Raw genomic sequence first — 13,690 nt, 5'->3', positions numbered from 1 at the left:
TTCAAAGCTTCATTTTAAGCTTTCTAAGGGCAGATTTGTTGTTGTTGGGTGCCATCAAGTCATTTTTGACTCATAGCAACCCCATGTGACAGAGTAGAACTGCCCCATAGGGTTTTCTTGGCTGTAATCTTTATGGAAGCATGTCACCAGGTCTTTCTCCTGTGGGGCCGCTAAGTGGGCAGGTTTAGGGTAGCCTATTCTTATTCTGTAGAAGCAGGGGTGGTGAAACTTCATCTCACTTACTTTGGATGTGTTAGCTGGACGGACCAATCCCTGGAGCAGGACATCATGGTTGGTAGAGGGTGAGCAGAAAAAAGGAAGACACTCGAGGAAATGGATTGGTACAGTGACTGCAACACTGGGCTCAAACACAACAACAGTTGTGAGGATGGCGCAGGAATGAGCATCATTTAGTTCTGTTACACGTAGGGTGGCCATGAGTCAGAACCAACTCCAGAGCAGCTAACGACAACAACATACTCTAGGGCTAGTTTGAGCCTGCCCCTACTCCTAAGATGTGGTCTTCCAGGGGTCTCTACTGAGTGTTCCAGTACTACTGTGGCAGCTCTCAGCTCTGATAGTTACTCAGTTTGTGGCTCCCAGGTAGTTGTTCTTGGATTTGCCTCATAGGGTTTCACCCTACACAAGTACATGCTAGTATTCAGCTGAAGTCTCAAGGGAACCCACATGTAGATTTCTGGAGATATTTCTCTGCATAGCTCCCTCCTCTCTTGTGCTTTTCCCAGCCACCTCAGCCATCCAGAATTCTGATCTCAGCTTCTCAACTCCAGGAGATTGCCATGCTCTGTTTGGGATCCCCCTAGCTGCACTGCGGTCCTGAATGTGCCTCCAGGCAGAAAGTCCGGGCAGTCATAGGGCACGCCTCGTTTGTTTACCTTCTCACAGAGACCACAGCCCCACACTGACTGAAAGGAGTTGTTTCACAGATTTGGTCCAGTTTTCCAGTTGGAGGGCAAGTTCAGTCCCAGGTACACCAGTGTGATTCTTGCAGGTGATTCAGTTTGGATTCAAGTCTCAGTCCCCAGATCCTGTGTCTTTTCACCTGAACACTAAAGTGGCAGCAGTTCTCCGAGCCTGCCCTTGCACAGGATCCACCTCAGCCTGTAGATGCCTTTGATTAACCTGGTGGGTGACTATTAAGAAACAAACTAGGAGATTGAAATCAGCAAATTGGATTGTTTAAAAGGAGAACAGCTCAGAGCTTTCACTCTCAGAAAGATGGATGGAATTCAATTACTCCTCGAATAATGCCATAAAAACTAGCAGGCCTATGGCCTAGACACATATTCCTGGAGGAGTTCAGTTTTAGCCTCCCTCAGATTCTAGAAATGAACACAAACATTTTTCCACATGGTTACAGGATGTTGCAGTTTTTTTGTTTTTTTGGAGATGATACTGGTGGGATGGTAATGAGTCAGCTTTGTGACTGTGGCAGGAAAGGCTGATGGGAAACTGATCTTTTGATTGTCAGAGCTAGAAAAGCCTTCAGAGCCCACCAGTTCAACCCCATCATTGTATAGTGGGGTGATGTGGGCTCCAGAAGGGGAGACGCAATTTCCCCAGGTCAAGTTGTTGCCACGTGCCCTGGGGACCAACAGTCACGTTGTCATTTTACAAACTACTTTCAAATTGATAACGTTGCACTGTCCATCTCTCTTTGGTTTACTGCAATTACCCCATAAGGGAGGCAGGGCAGGGTTTATTATCTCCATTTACAAATGTGTACAGAAGTTGAGTTAATTGCTCAAGGTCACGCAGGAAGTCAGTAGAAGAATCAGCACTTTTTTATATACTCCATTCTCTGAGTAATAGTTGTAGATACTTGCTCTTCAGTAAGAGACCCCAGCACCTGGGTCCTCACATCCTCTGTGCTGAACTGTTCACCTCAACCCTTTTTGCTACTTCCCGACCTGATTCTGAACTTCTTAGTTCCAGACACCTTGACTCGTCTCTTATTTACACCCTGACACGCCCTCCTCAGGTCTGGTATTTGATACTGTCCCTCTAGCATTGACCTCTGCCCTTCTTCCTCAACCTGTGAGCTTACCAACTCTCTTGACATTCCTAGCACCCTTTTTCCTTATATGCCTGGCACAGTGTCTGACACATAGCAGGCACTCAGTAAATATTTGTTGAATGAATCCATGAATATGCCCTGTCCAGAAAAAAAAAAATATTGTGCTTTAGGTGAAAGTTTAAAGCTCAAGTTAGTTTCTCATACAGAAATTTATACACGTTGTTATGTGACCCTAGCAGCTATCCCTGTAATGTGACTGCACACTCCTTTTCACTCCGGACTTCCTGTGTCCATTTAACCAGCTCCTGTCCCTTTCTGCCTTCTCATCTTGTCTCTGGACAGGAGCTGCCTGTTTAGTCTCGTGAATCCACTTGAGCTAAGAAGCACATTCTTCACGAGTATCATTTTATGTCTTATAGTCCAGCCTATTCTTTGTCTGAAGAGTTGGTTTCATGAATGGTTTTAGTTCTGGGTTAACAGAGAGTCCAGGGGCCATGTCTTCTGGGGTCCTTCCAGTCTCAGTCAGACCATTAAATCTGGTATTTCTGTTAGAATTTGAGTTCTGCACCCCACTTTTCTCCTGTTCCGTCAGGGACTCCCTGTTGTGTTCCCTGTCAGGGTGGTCGTTGTTGGTAGCCAGGCACCATCTAGTTCTTCCAGTGTCACGATGATGGAGTCTGTGGGTTATGTGGCCCTTTCTGTTTCTTGGGCTCATATTTTCCTTGTGTCTTTGGTGTTCTTCATGCTCCTTCGCTCCAGGGGAGTTGAGATCAATTGAGGCATCTTAGATGGCCACTTGCTAGTGTTTAAAACCCCAGATGCCATTCTCCAAAGTGGGATGCAGAACGTTTTCTTAACATAGCCCCTTGCTACTCTGTCCCTCGAAGTGTTTGGTTGTATTCAGGAAACTTCTTAGTTTTTGGATTAGTCCAGTTGTGCTGATTTCCCCTGTATTGTGTGATATCCTTTCCTTTACCTAAGATAATTCTTTTCTACTATCTAGTTAGTAAATTCTCCTCTCCCTCCCTCCCCACCCTCGTAACCATCAAAGAATGTTTTCTTCTGTGTTTAAACCTTTTCTTGAGTTCTTATCATAGTGGTCCCAGAGGAATTTTTTTTTTAATCTTTACTTTATAAGAAAATACAAATAGAGTAAACAACATAAAACGAATGCATGGCTTAATGGAATATTATAAGGTGAGCCCCCTTGTAACCACCATCCATTTGAGAAATAGAAGTCCCTCCATAAGACATCACAACCTCCTCTTCCTCCCCATCGGTAACTACTATCTTGACTTACATGGGATCTCTTCTTTGCGTTTTAAAATATTTTTATCACTCAAATGAGCATCCATAGGTACTATAGTTTAGACTTGCACATTAAAAATTTTTTGATGTATTTTAAGTCTCATTTAATCTATAAATTCCCCTCCTGTCCCTTTGTTTTCCATATCACTAATCAGTGAAGAACCTGGACCTTTGACCTGCAGAGTTTCCCCTCATGGTGCAGTTCAGCTTGTCTCTCCACCCTTGTGTTCCCTGCACATGGTTCCTGAATCCTTTGGGTGTGACCCTAGTCATATTTGTTTTATTGTAAAGAGCTGTTTTATCACATGCCTCCCCTTTACAGAAGCCTGTAAGCTTGGTGGAACAGGCCCATGGTCTCATTCACCTAACAAAAAGCTCAGAGAACACATTATTTCTACTTTTGCATAATCACAACTCTTTAGTAGAAATTGTAAAACCTGAGGTAGAACATGCTGGTGATTTCCCATGATTTAGCAAAAAGATTATGCTACATACTCTTCAAGTTGTTCTGTGACTATTTTTTTCTTTCTGCTCTCATGCCTACCTTCCAGCTGAACCTAACTGAAGCTTCATGCCTTGTCCATCTTGAGGCTTTGTACATGCTGCTTCCTCTGTCAGCGCTTAGCCATCACTTCCTTCTGGATTCAGTGCCCTGATAGAGATGTCTTTTATGATCCTATAGCCTCTTGATTTTCCCTTAACATAGCCCTTATCACACTGACTGCAATTGTCTGTCCATGTGCCCGCTCCCTGCCTCTCGCTGCTAGCCTGTGAGTGGCTCACTTCAGTTTCCCAAGCCTGCATAGTGTCTGGCATATTAGTAAGCTATCAACAGATATTTGTTGAATAAATGAAACAAACCCAAACTTGTTCCTTTTCTCCCCGGCACTCCTACTGCTCCTGGTTGACTCCTCTACCCCGGGTTGAAATCTATGTCTAAACAGTGGGCTCTTTTAGGGACCAACTCTATTCCCCTTCTCTATCTCCATCATCTAGCAAGATGCTTGGTGTTGAGTAAGCACTGAATAAATAAACTCTTGATGTTACTTTTTCTCCCTGAAATCATTATTAATGGATAAGAAATCTACTGTTTCCATAAAACTAAGATTGGTTAATGTGAAACTTATTTCTGTGCTCAGTTCAGCTTTTAGAATCATTTTTGGGAAGTGTAACAAAGTTCCTCTTCACATTTCCCCACCAGACTGGCCTTTGGAAAGTTTGGGGTCCCCTATTCTCACCATGAAAGCTTTTCTTAGCAAGCACACATTGCACTCTCCCAGCCCTGGGCCCCTTTCATGGGTCCACCCCATCTCAGGGAGCATGGGGACTAGGTATGACGTTGATGTTTGCCTCAGTCCCTGCCAGACGCCCAAGCATCTCATTTTCTGTGCTCTTAACCCCACAACAACAGTTCATGCTAGCACACAAAGCAAAGACTCAAGCTCCCAGCTCACAGTCTGTCTCTCCTTCCCTACTCCTTCCTTATTCTCAGTGGCATCACTTTCATCCAATGCCATGTTTTTGCAGCAGGAGTTTTTCGAATCATTAATCTCTCTCTCTCCTGGGTCACTCATACGAACATATGAACATACTGTTATTTCTCTTGTCTTAAAAACGCACTGACTTAACCACACTGTCTTGTCCGTCTCTTGAGTGACCAACCCTCTTCTCAGAGTTTTATGCTGTCTGTAAAGGTTTTGCCTGCCAAGCACTGTTTCGCCCTCCCTGTCCAACTTGGAGGGACTGCCAACTTCCTGCTGGCTGCATCTTGCCACAGCCTCAAAGGGTTTTTTTCTTGTGAAGGCATAATTGTGGGTCGTTTGTGATGGCTGGCTGTCCACTCTTTAGTACTTCTTTGGACTCTTGACAGCCTCAGGAAAGGAACTGATAACACCCAAATGGCTGCTTGTCCTCTTTCCCTGGCCTCTCGGTCAGAGCCAGTGGGCTTACCAAAGTGTCAGGCATAAATGAAGCTAAAGATACAAAAGACTTCCTGTCCTAGTGGTCACCATGCTTCCTGGCAGAATCCAGTACTTCCTGCCATCACACATGCCACTACACAGGAGAGAAAACCACAAAGGCCATAAACCTCTCCCCTTGCATTTGCTAACTGCAGCGCCAAGCATCTTCGATGGAGGAAAGCCCTACAGTCAGCCCATCATCCTAAACCCGAGAAGACACGAAACTCCAAGAAGTTCTCCATTTTCTTCTCCCTGGCTCCAGGAGAGGGCCAGGGTAGTTGGCAGATGCAGAAAGCTCTAGTCAGTTGCAGATACCTCTTTCTCTAGGCCTCATACCCTTGGAGGTAGTTCAACCATGTATCTGATGGGATCTGCACCCCTTCTTTGTCCTGAATCAAGATGGTACTGTCTGCAGCAAAACATTGGAGGTCAAAGAGTGAGTGGAGTCGAAGGGCCCAAGGTCCTAGTTCTCAGTCTAGTCTAAAGCTCTCAGTGCCTTGTTGAGAAACACTATAAGAATTGAAAGTAACTTTCTTTAGTGCAATAGGAATCCTGGAAAGAGCCAAGCCTTAAGGTAAGATGACCAGGAAAAGCTCAGTCCATGATAGCCTTAGGCCAGACAGTTCCTGTCCCCTGCTCCAATTCTGTATGACAAGCAAAACACACATAATTTCAGATGTCCCCTAGGGGACTTATGTCAACCCTGGTTGAAAAACACTGTGACTTAGGAGATAGATGCACAAGTGTCTCCCATCTTTAAAAACAACCACTTGACCACAGAAGTCTCCTCCCCTTTAGAGCCAGCCATCTCTAGAGAGTTCGCTATACTTACCCTTTCTACTTTTTTACTTTACATGCATTACTGACCCTTCCGTTGCCACCAAGTGTTCTTATTATAAAATAATTCAATAATATGGAAACATGTAAAAGGCAGTATAATGCAGGTGATTAGGAGTGTGGGTTTTGGGATCACACTGCCTGGTTCAAATCCGTTTCTACAGCTGCTTAGCTGTGTGACTTTGGGACATTGCTTAACTTCTCTGAACCTCAGTTTTAGCCTATGTAAAATGGAAATAATAATAACCACCTCTCCAAAAGGATAGTTTTGGAAATTAAATGAGTTGCCCTAATTATATAATTTTTTTTTTTATATACGCACTTAGCAAAGGGTCTTGCCCATAGAAAGTATAACCAGCCACTCTACTTAATTCTCTTAGAATTCTATTTGGAAACAAAAGGTATACATATTGGGAAGGAAGAAATAAAACTGTCTTGGTTCACAGATTGTCAATGTAGAAAATTCCAAAGAATTGACCAAAAAACAATTATGGAAGGGTTACAGGAGACGAGGTTAATATACAAAAGTCAATTGCTTTCCTATATACTGGGGTTGAACAATTAGAATAAAAATAGTCCAAAGCTGGATAGACTTTGTATGTCATCAGTCGAATGGCCAATTTGCATCTCTTTTGCTGCCCTTGTCATGAAGTTGGTTCTTGGCAGAGCCAAGTAATTCCTTGTTGATTTGCCTCTTTGCAGGCCTGGCGAAAGCGCTGGTTTGTCCTCCGGCGGGGCCGCATGAGTGGCAACCCCGACGTCTTGGAGTACTACAGGAACAAGCACTCCAGCAAGCCTATCCGCGTGATAGACCTCAGTGAGTGTGCAGTGTGGAAGCATGCGGGCCCAGGCTTCGTTCGGAAAGAATTTCAGAATAATTTTGTGTTCATTGTCAAGACCACTTCACGTACATTCTATCTGGTGGCCAAGACTGAGGAAGAGATGCAGGTCTGGGTGCATAGCATCAGTCAGGTCTGCAACCTCTGCCGCTCGGAGGATGGTGCAGGTGAGAGCTGACCCAGGGCTCCTGCATGCTGAGGGGTGGTCTGGAGTGCTGCACTCACTCGGGGAACCTACTGCAGGAAAATGGGTGGAAGTGCTGGACTTGCTCATTTACATCAGAGCTGTCCCCCCATTTCCCATCAAGCACAGTACTTTGCAATTCCTAGAGACTACACTCTTTCAGCTGCTTCTAAGGTTCACGGCCAAATGTGAGAAGGCAGGATCCATCCACAAACTGAGCATTACTCTCATTCAGCTGTAGTTGGGATGCAAGCAGTGAAAGTAAAATGCGGGTAAGCATGACCCACAGACTCTGATTTACCCCCATGATTTTCTAGAGATATCTAATAGCAAACTCTTTCCAAAGTTTGTAGAGATCCAGCTTTTCTAGTGCCTATTGGGTTATTGCAAGCCCTGGTGGCACAGTGGTTGAGAGTTTGGCTGCTAACCAAAAGGTCAGCAGTTCGAATCTACAAGCTGCTCTTTGGAAACCCTATGGGGCAGTTCTTCTCTGTGCTGTAGGGTTGTTATGAGTCAGAATCTACTCGATGGCAATGGGTTTTTTTTTATTGGTTTATTCAACACTAGAGGTAAAAAGAACTTGGCTATTTATCATAGACAGGAAGGAACTCCTCATGTTTTTTCTCAAGATTTCTACAAGGTTTTCTCAAGGTCTCTGCGGGGGAAATTATGTATAAGTTTGCTTTAGGCCATTTCTGGGCACCAGCAGGAACAGGATTGTTGAGATGATGGCTCATGTGCTCTAATGCTTGCACAAATCCACTTTCTGTAAGTTGGTGTACATGTAACTATACGAATGAGCTCTCTGTCTCTCTCTCTTTCACATACACACATTTTCCTATGTAATATATCAGGGTTGCAATTCAATTCCCATTCCCTTCAAGAACTTTCTTGTTGAGCCCTGGGGCATCACTGCACCAGGCCTTGATCCTCAAACTATGGGATTGTGAATGTGGTTTCTTTCAGTCTTTAGTAGACAAAACCATACTCCTAAATCCCATGCTTTACAGTGGCTTCAACATTTAAATGGTTACTGTATGCTTTCTATCGTCTACCATTGAGTTGTTTTCAACTCATAGCAACGTTCTAGGACAGAGTAGAACTGGCCCATAGGGTTTCCAAGGCTGTAATCTTTATGGAAGCGGATGGCCACATCTTCCTCCTGCGGAGCAGCTGGTGATTTGAACTGTCCACCTTTTGTTAGCAGCTGAGCACTTAGCCATTGCTAAGTGCCAGCAGGTGGCAATGAAGATTCAAAGTTGTGTGCTTTCTGGGGACGAAGTCGTTTTCTTTTCATGAACCAGGGAAGTAACATTGCTGAGCTTTGAGAGCACTCAGATAAAAGGAAATGAAGTGATGGCAAGTTCTTTATCCTTGGTACAACAGAGGAAGCTAACTTGCAAAGTTGCAGTAAGTCCATCCTGGCCTGAGTCTGACAGCGTGCAAATCAAGCAGGGCCTACCCAATCAACTTCTCAGCTTTGCCACTGGCTCTCGCCTTGCCCCCCATTCCCTACCTTCAGCCCAAACTACATACATATTTGCACACCTTGTTCTGTTTCACTTCTGTTTCTTTCCTCATCCAGAAGATATCCCAAGATATATATATGTAGTATATATGTTAGCAGGTCATGTATATGCTGGCCAGAAGCTCTATTAAATGCTTTATACACATTAACTCATCTTATCCTCATACTGATCCTGTGACATATGTAGTGTTATCATCTCCACTTGCCAGAGAAGGTGGTAACTTGCCCAAGGTCACAGTGGTTTGGTAGTGGAGTCTGGAGTTGACCTTGGGCAGTTTTGGGCTGCTCTCAGAATCCTGAATTTCTGCTAATTCTCTTCCAAGGGGAAATAAAGGCAAGCTTTTCACCGAGAGTTTCTGATCTGGAGTTCTCATCAGCTTCTGATCTAGATTCATCTTGAGGGCTGTTTTCAGAGGCGATGGGGAAAATGTTATGCTCCTTGCGAAATGTGGGCTTTTCCAACCATCCTTCGTTTTACTTATAACAATCATGGACAATATTCTTTATTTGTGTGTTATTCGTCTGTCTCCTCTACTAGAATGTAAATCTAATGAAGGCAGAATCTTTGTCTCAGCTGTATTGTCAGTGTTAGAACAGTTCCAGGCACCTGTTAGGTGCAGTAGTAGGTCTTCTATATGGACATATATAGGCATATGTGGCTGCAACAATGGGCTCAAACATAGCACCAATTGTGAGAATGGCACAGGACTGGGCAGTGTTTCATTCTGTTGTACATAGTGTTGCTTATGAGTTGGAACCGACTCAATGGCACCTAACAACAACAGGCATATCTATCTATATATACGTACATATGTGCATACATGCATATGTAAGGACAAACATTCATATGTATGTGTATATATATATATATTTGTACATGTACATATATATGTATTTGTTGAATGAATAAACAATGATGTGGGGTGGCTCATGAGGGCCCTAAAGGAACTGTGTGGAGACTATGTAACTGCAGGTTTTTAGGCCAAGAAAGCTTGTTTTTTAAACTTTTAATTGATTCAACACTTCACTCTTGGAACATTGGCCTTCTTTTCTCAGACATTGTTTATAAAAAAAAAATATATAGCTTGGGGAAATGGTCTTCTCCATCAGTACAACACCAGCTGTGATTTGCATCTTATATTTGGCTTCTGAGCTGCTGTTTGACAAATTGTGAGTGAGTGTTATAGCCATTTTTCAAATGTTAACCTGGGAAATTATTTCTCCAGCAGATTCTGTGGAGAGCCTCTCTCACACGCCCTCCTCCCTCCAGCCTTCCCCTGCTAGCTCCCTTCATACCGCCCAGGCTGCCAGGTCCTCCTTGCAAAGAGATGACCCAAGTGCTAATACCTCAGCCACTGAGGAAACCAGAAGTGAGTCAGATTTTCTCTTCCTTCCTGATTATCTGGTTCTGTCCAACTGTGAGACTGGAAGACTACACCATACCAGGTATGCTTATGCCCAGACTTCTCTCTGAGCTGGGTCTCTTAATGTGCTGTCCTCTTACCAGAGCCCATACTACCTCCTCTTGTGGAGTCTGTTGCTGAGATGCTGTCTGTGTGCTTGTCCAAATCAGTCCTTTTAGCTGTAGCATATTCTAGTGGGTAGGTCTGCCCTCACCTCTCTTCCTACAGCTGCCAAGGTAGGGACAGATCACTGTCAATAGCTGTGAAAAAATGAAGCATGCAGCATACTAAACAAAATGAGTCATGTGTTTCAGCATTGTGGCTTTCATTTCTACCCTTGTGTTTTCATATGTATCAGATGTTTATGAGATGAAAAAAAAAATCAATAAATTATTTTTACATGTACCAGAGGGCTTAGCATAACTTGGTATATGGCTATACAAGTAGAACAAGAAGTGCTTTTAGAGGAATGGGAAGGAAACCAGCGTGTGTTTTGTGATAGGTAGATTACTTTCTTCTTCAGATTTCTGCAAAGGGTGGTGTCAGTAGTGTCACTGTGATACTAACTGCAGCCACCAGGGATTTGCAATTGTTCTATCAAACTTTCATGTTTTTCTTCCCTCAGTCTACCCACGAGATGTGATAGCTGGTCAAATTCAGACCGCTCATTGGAACAGACTTCATTTGATGACGTTTTTGTTGACTGCCTGCAGTTGCTACCCTCCAGTAACTTGATGTACTCCTCATGCCATGGGACTGGATCTCAGGAGGTACCTTCCACAAAGTCTCAGGCTGCTCTGATCAGGAGTAGAGAATTCAATGGGCCATCCAAGGACCACTTGTCATCTTCACCATTGCTGGAAACTTCCTTAAATTCCACCATTCAGGTAGATAAAAACCAAGGTTCCTTGCCCTGTGGGGTAAAAGAACTAGACATTATGTCCAATACTCCACCTCCCCGCCCCCCTAAGCCAAGCCATCTCTCTGAACGGTGCCAAGAGGAGCAGCTCCTGTGGAGTGGGCACAGCAGCATCAAGAACCCAGAATGCTCTATGGTTCCAAGAAGAATCTCTCTCTCTGGTTTAGATAACGTGAGAACCTGGAAAGGTAAGTGTTGAACGCTAAGATTCAGGTACAGAGAGAAGCCTGGGCAAGGACTGCTTGGCCTGGATCCTCTTCACATCTTGTGTCCACATGAGAACTTCTCCCAGTGTCCCTTGCTCAAACCAGCCTGGTTTCCTAATGGGGCCAGGCACTTTGTAGAAGTACACAGCCTGAATATTAGCAACTGTCCTACTCTCAGGGTCCCCCTCCTTTGAGACTAACCATCAGGAGAGATACTTGGTTTCCTATAGATGCTGAAAGAAGTCATAGCCCTGGTCCCTTAGCTATGCCCCTGCCTGTGGGATGGGCTCCCTACCTGAGACAGCTCCTGGTGTTTGTTTGGAGTTACTTGGGAGCCCCCTTGGTATAGAAGGTGATGTCTTTTGCTTCAGCTCGGCCCCATCCCAATCTTTGCCTCTCACAGGCATAGTGAGGGCTGAGACTGTAGTTCGTAGCTCCTTCCATCCACTTTTCAACAATCCCATTAGCCTCATTCAGTGTCTCACCTGATGTGTTCTTTCCAAATTCTAACTGGCTACACACTAGTGATGTAACATTTGGTCAAGCCATCCACATCAGTGTAATGCTAATGCAGCCTCATCAGCTCAGTCCATTGCCGTGGCCTCTAGAGCCCTCTTTTGCCTTTCTCTGTAATGCCATCTATTCTCCCTGGGTTGCCTTGCAATTTCACTTACAGCACCATCTTCTGCCACCCTTATCCTCCACCTGGATCTCTCTGGCCTTCAGATGCTGGCTGGTGCAGGCCCACACGAGCCCCCTTGGTGTGACTTTTTGGTACCCTCTTCTTTACTGCTTCCCTGCGCCTCCTCACTTTCTGCTATGACCCAACCCACCTGAGCATTTTACTCTTCTCTCTTATGTTGGCCTGTCTCTCTCAGACACACACGCGCACGCACACATACTCCATATATAATAACCTTCGTGCCACTGCCTACTAAGGCCCTGTTCTAAAATAATTATGGAAGTTTAAGCAGAATGCAAACTCATTTCCAAATTGTATAAATTTCTCATTCTGACCAAGGAATTAAGTCACTCTGGAAAAGACCTCCCCCAGTGTCCCTAGTAATGTGACCATTACACATGTTGCTTGATGTGGAATGGGTGTGCGCTGATTACACAAAGGATCTGAACATGTGGACAGTGAACAAAAGGGGAAAGCTGAAAGAGTAGAAAGTGAAATGAGTAAAGTCAGTAAGGTATAGAATATGAGAATGAATTAAGTCTTAAAAGTAAGAACCAAAAATTGAAATAATTTGGAGTTTTAATACAAACAAAACAATTAGCTTTTGTTCTTTCAAATAAAGGCAAACAAAGGCTAAAATTAATAAAAAAGTAAATAAAATAAGGGTTTTCATCATGTAACAAAGACAAAAACAAGAGTGAATAGAAACCAAATGGGTACAATAAAGCAGAGGGAACAAGTAAAATTTATGGTTCTGCCTTGCCCATTTAGATCTACCTGGAACTGATGTTTGTGCATGGCAGGAGAGAGGGGTTGAGGCTCATTTTTGTCCGTGTGACTATCCAATGACCTGAAAAAGTCATTGTGTTTCCATAGCTCTCCAGGGCTACCTCTGTCATAAATTAAGTGCCTGAGTATGTGAAGTTCTGCATCTGAGCTCTGTTTTCTATTTCATGTCGTGCACTACAGTTTCTAGGAATTTAGCCCACAGTTGCTATAAGGACAGTATTGGGACAGCAACACTATATGAATGTGGACTGTATGGTAATTGTAATATTTGTAGATGGTATAAATTGGTTCAGCTCCTCTGAAGGACAATTTAAGTTACAGAAATACTTACACATGTGCAAAATAAATTATATACATGGTTTACCATTGCAAAGAATGTGTGAAAGAAAATATTTATGAATTAACCTAAATGTCCACCTATAGAGAACTGGTTAAATAAATTACTCTACATCCACTCAATAAAATACTTCATAACTATAAAAAAGATACTTGGGTTACTATAAAAGGTTCATAAATATATTTTTTCTCTATGCATAAATATGATTTCTCCAAATATTTTTTCTTCTCTTTCTGTCCTCTCTTTCTGGGACTGATAATGTGCGTCTGTTGGTACGCTTGATGGTGTTTCACAGGTCTCTTAGGCTTTGGTCATTTTTCTTCATTCTTTGTTCTTCCTGCTTTTCAGACTAGGTAATCTCAGTTGACCCATCTTCCAGTTTACTGATTCTTCTGCCAGCTCACATCTGTTGAGCCTCTGTTGTTTTTTTTTTTTTTTCTAGTTGCCATTGAGTTAATTCCGACTCATGGTGACCCCATGTGTGTCAGAGTAGAACTGTGCTCCATAGAGTTTTCAATGCCTGATTTTTTGGAAGTAAATCACTAGGCCTTCCTTCTGAGGTGCCTCTGGGTAGACTTGAACTGCCAGCCTTTCAGTTAGCAGCCAAGCACTTAATTGTTTGCACCACACAGGGACTCCGATAAGTGAATTTTTAATTT

General features: G+C 43.5%; 1 protein-coding gene across 5 annotated transcripts in view; it reads left to right on the top strand.

Moving 5' to 3' along the window:
• The window catches only part of GAB3 (GRB2 associated binding protein 3), a 118,744-nt gene that overhangs the window by 64,814 nt on the left and 40,240 nt on the right, over window positions 1-13,690 (top strand). For 3 of the 5 annotated variants that reach the window (XM_064277818.1, XM_023540744.2, XM_010601071.3), the window contains 3 exons: window positions 6,847-7,150; window positions 9,922-10,141; window positions 10,724-11,205. In XM_064277818.1, the coding sequence (XP_064133888.1) occupies window positions 6,886-7,150; window positions 9,922-10,141; window positions 10,724-11,205 (967 nt within the window). In that variant the 5' untranslated portion in view covers window positions 6,847-6,885. The remainder of the gene's footprint in view (window positions 1-6,846; window positions 7,151-9,921; window positions 10,142-10,723; window positions 11,206-13,690) is intronic. The other 2 variants (XM_023540745.2, XM_003421752.4) reach the window with 2 other exon arrangements.

This window comes from Loxodonta africana, chromosome X (assembly GCF_030014295.1).
Source record: "Loxodonta africana isolate mLoxAfr1 chromosome X, mLoxAfr1.hap2, whole genome shotgun sequence".
NCBI classification, from domain to species: domain Eukaryota; kingdom Metazoa; phylum Chordata; class Mammalia; order Proboscidea; family Elephantidae; genus Loxodonta; species Loxodonta africana.
This window is presented reverse-complemented; position numbering and strand designations above follow the sequence as displayed.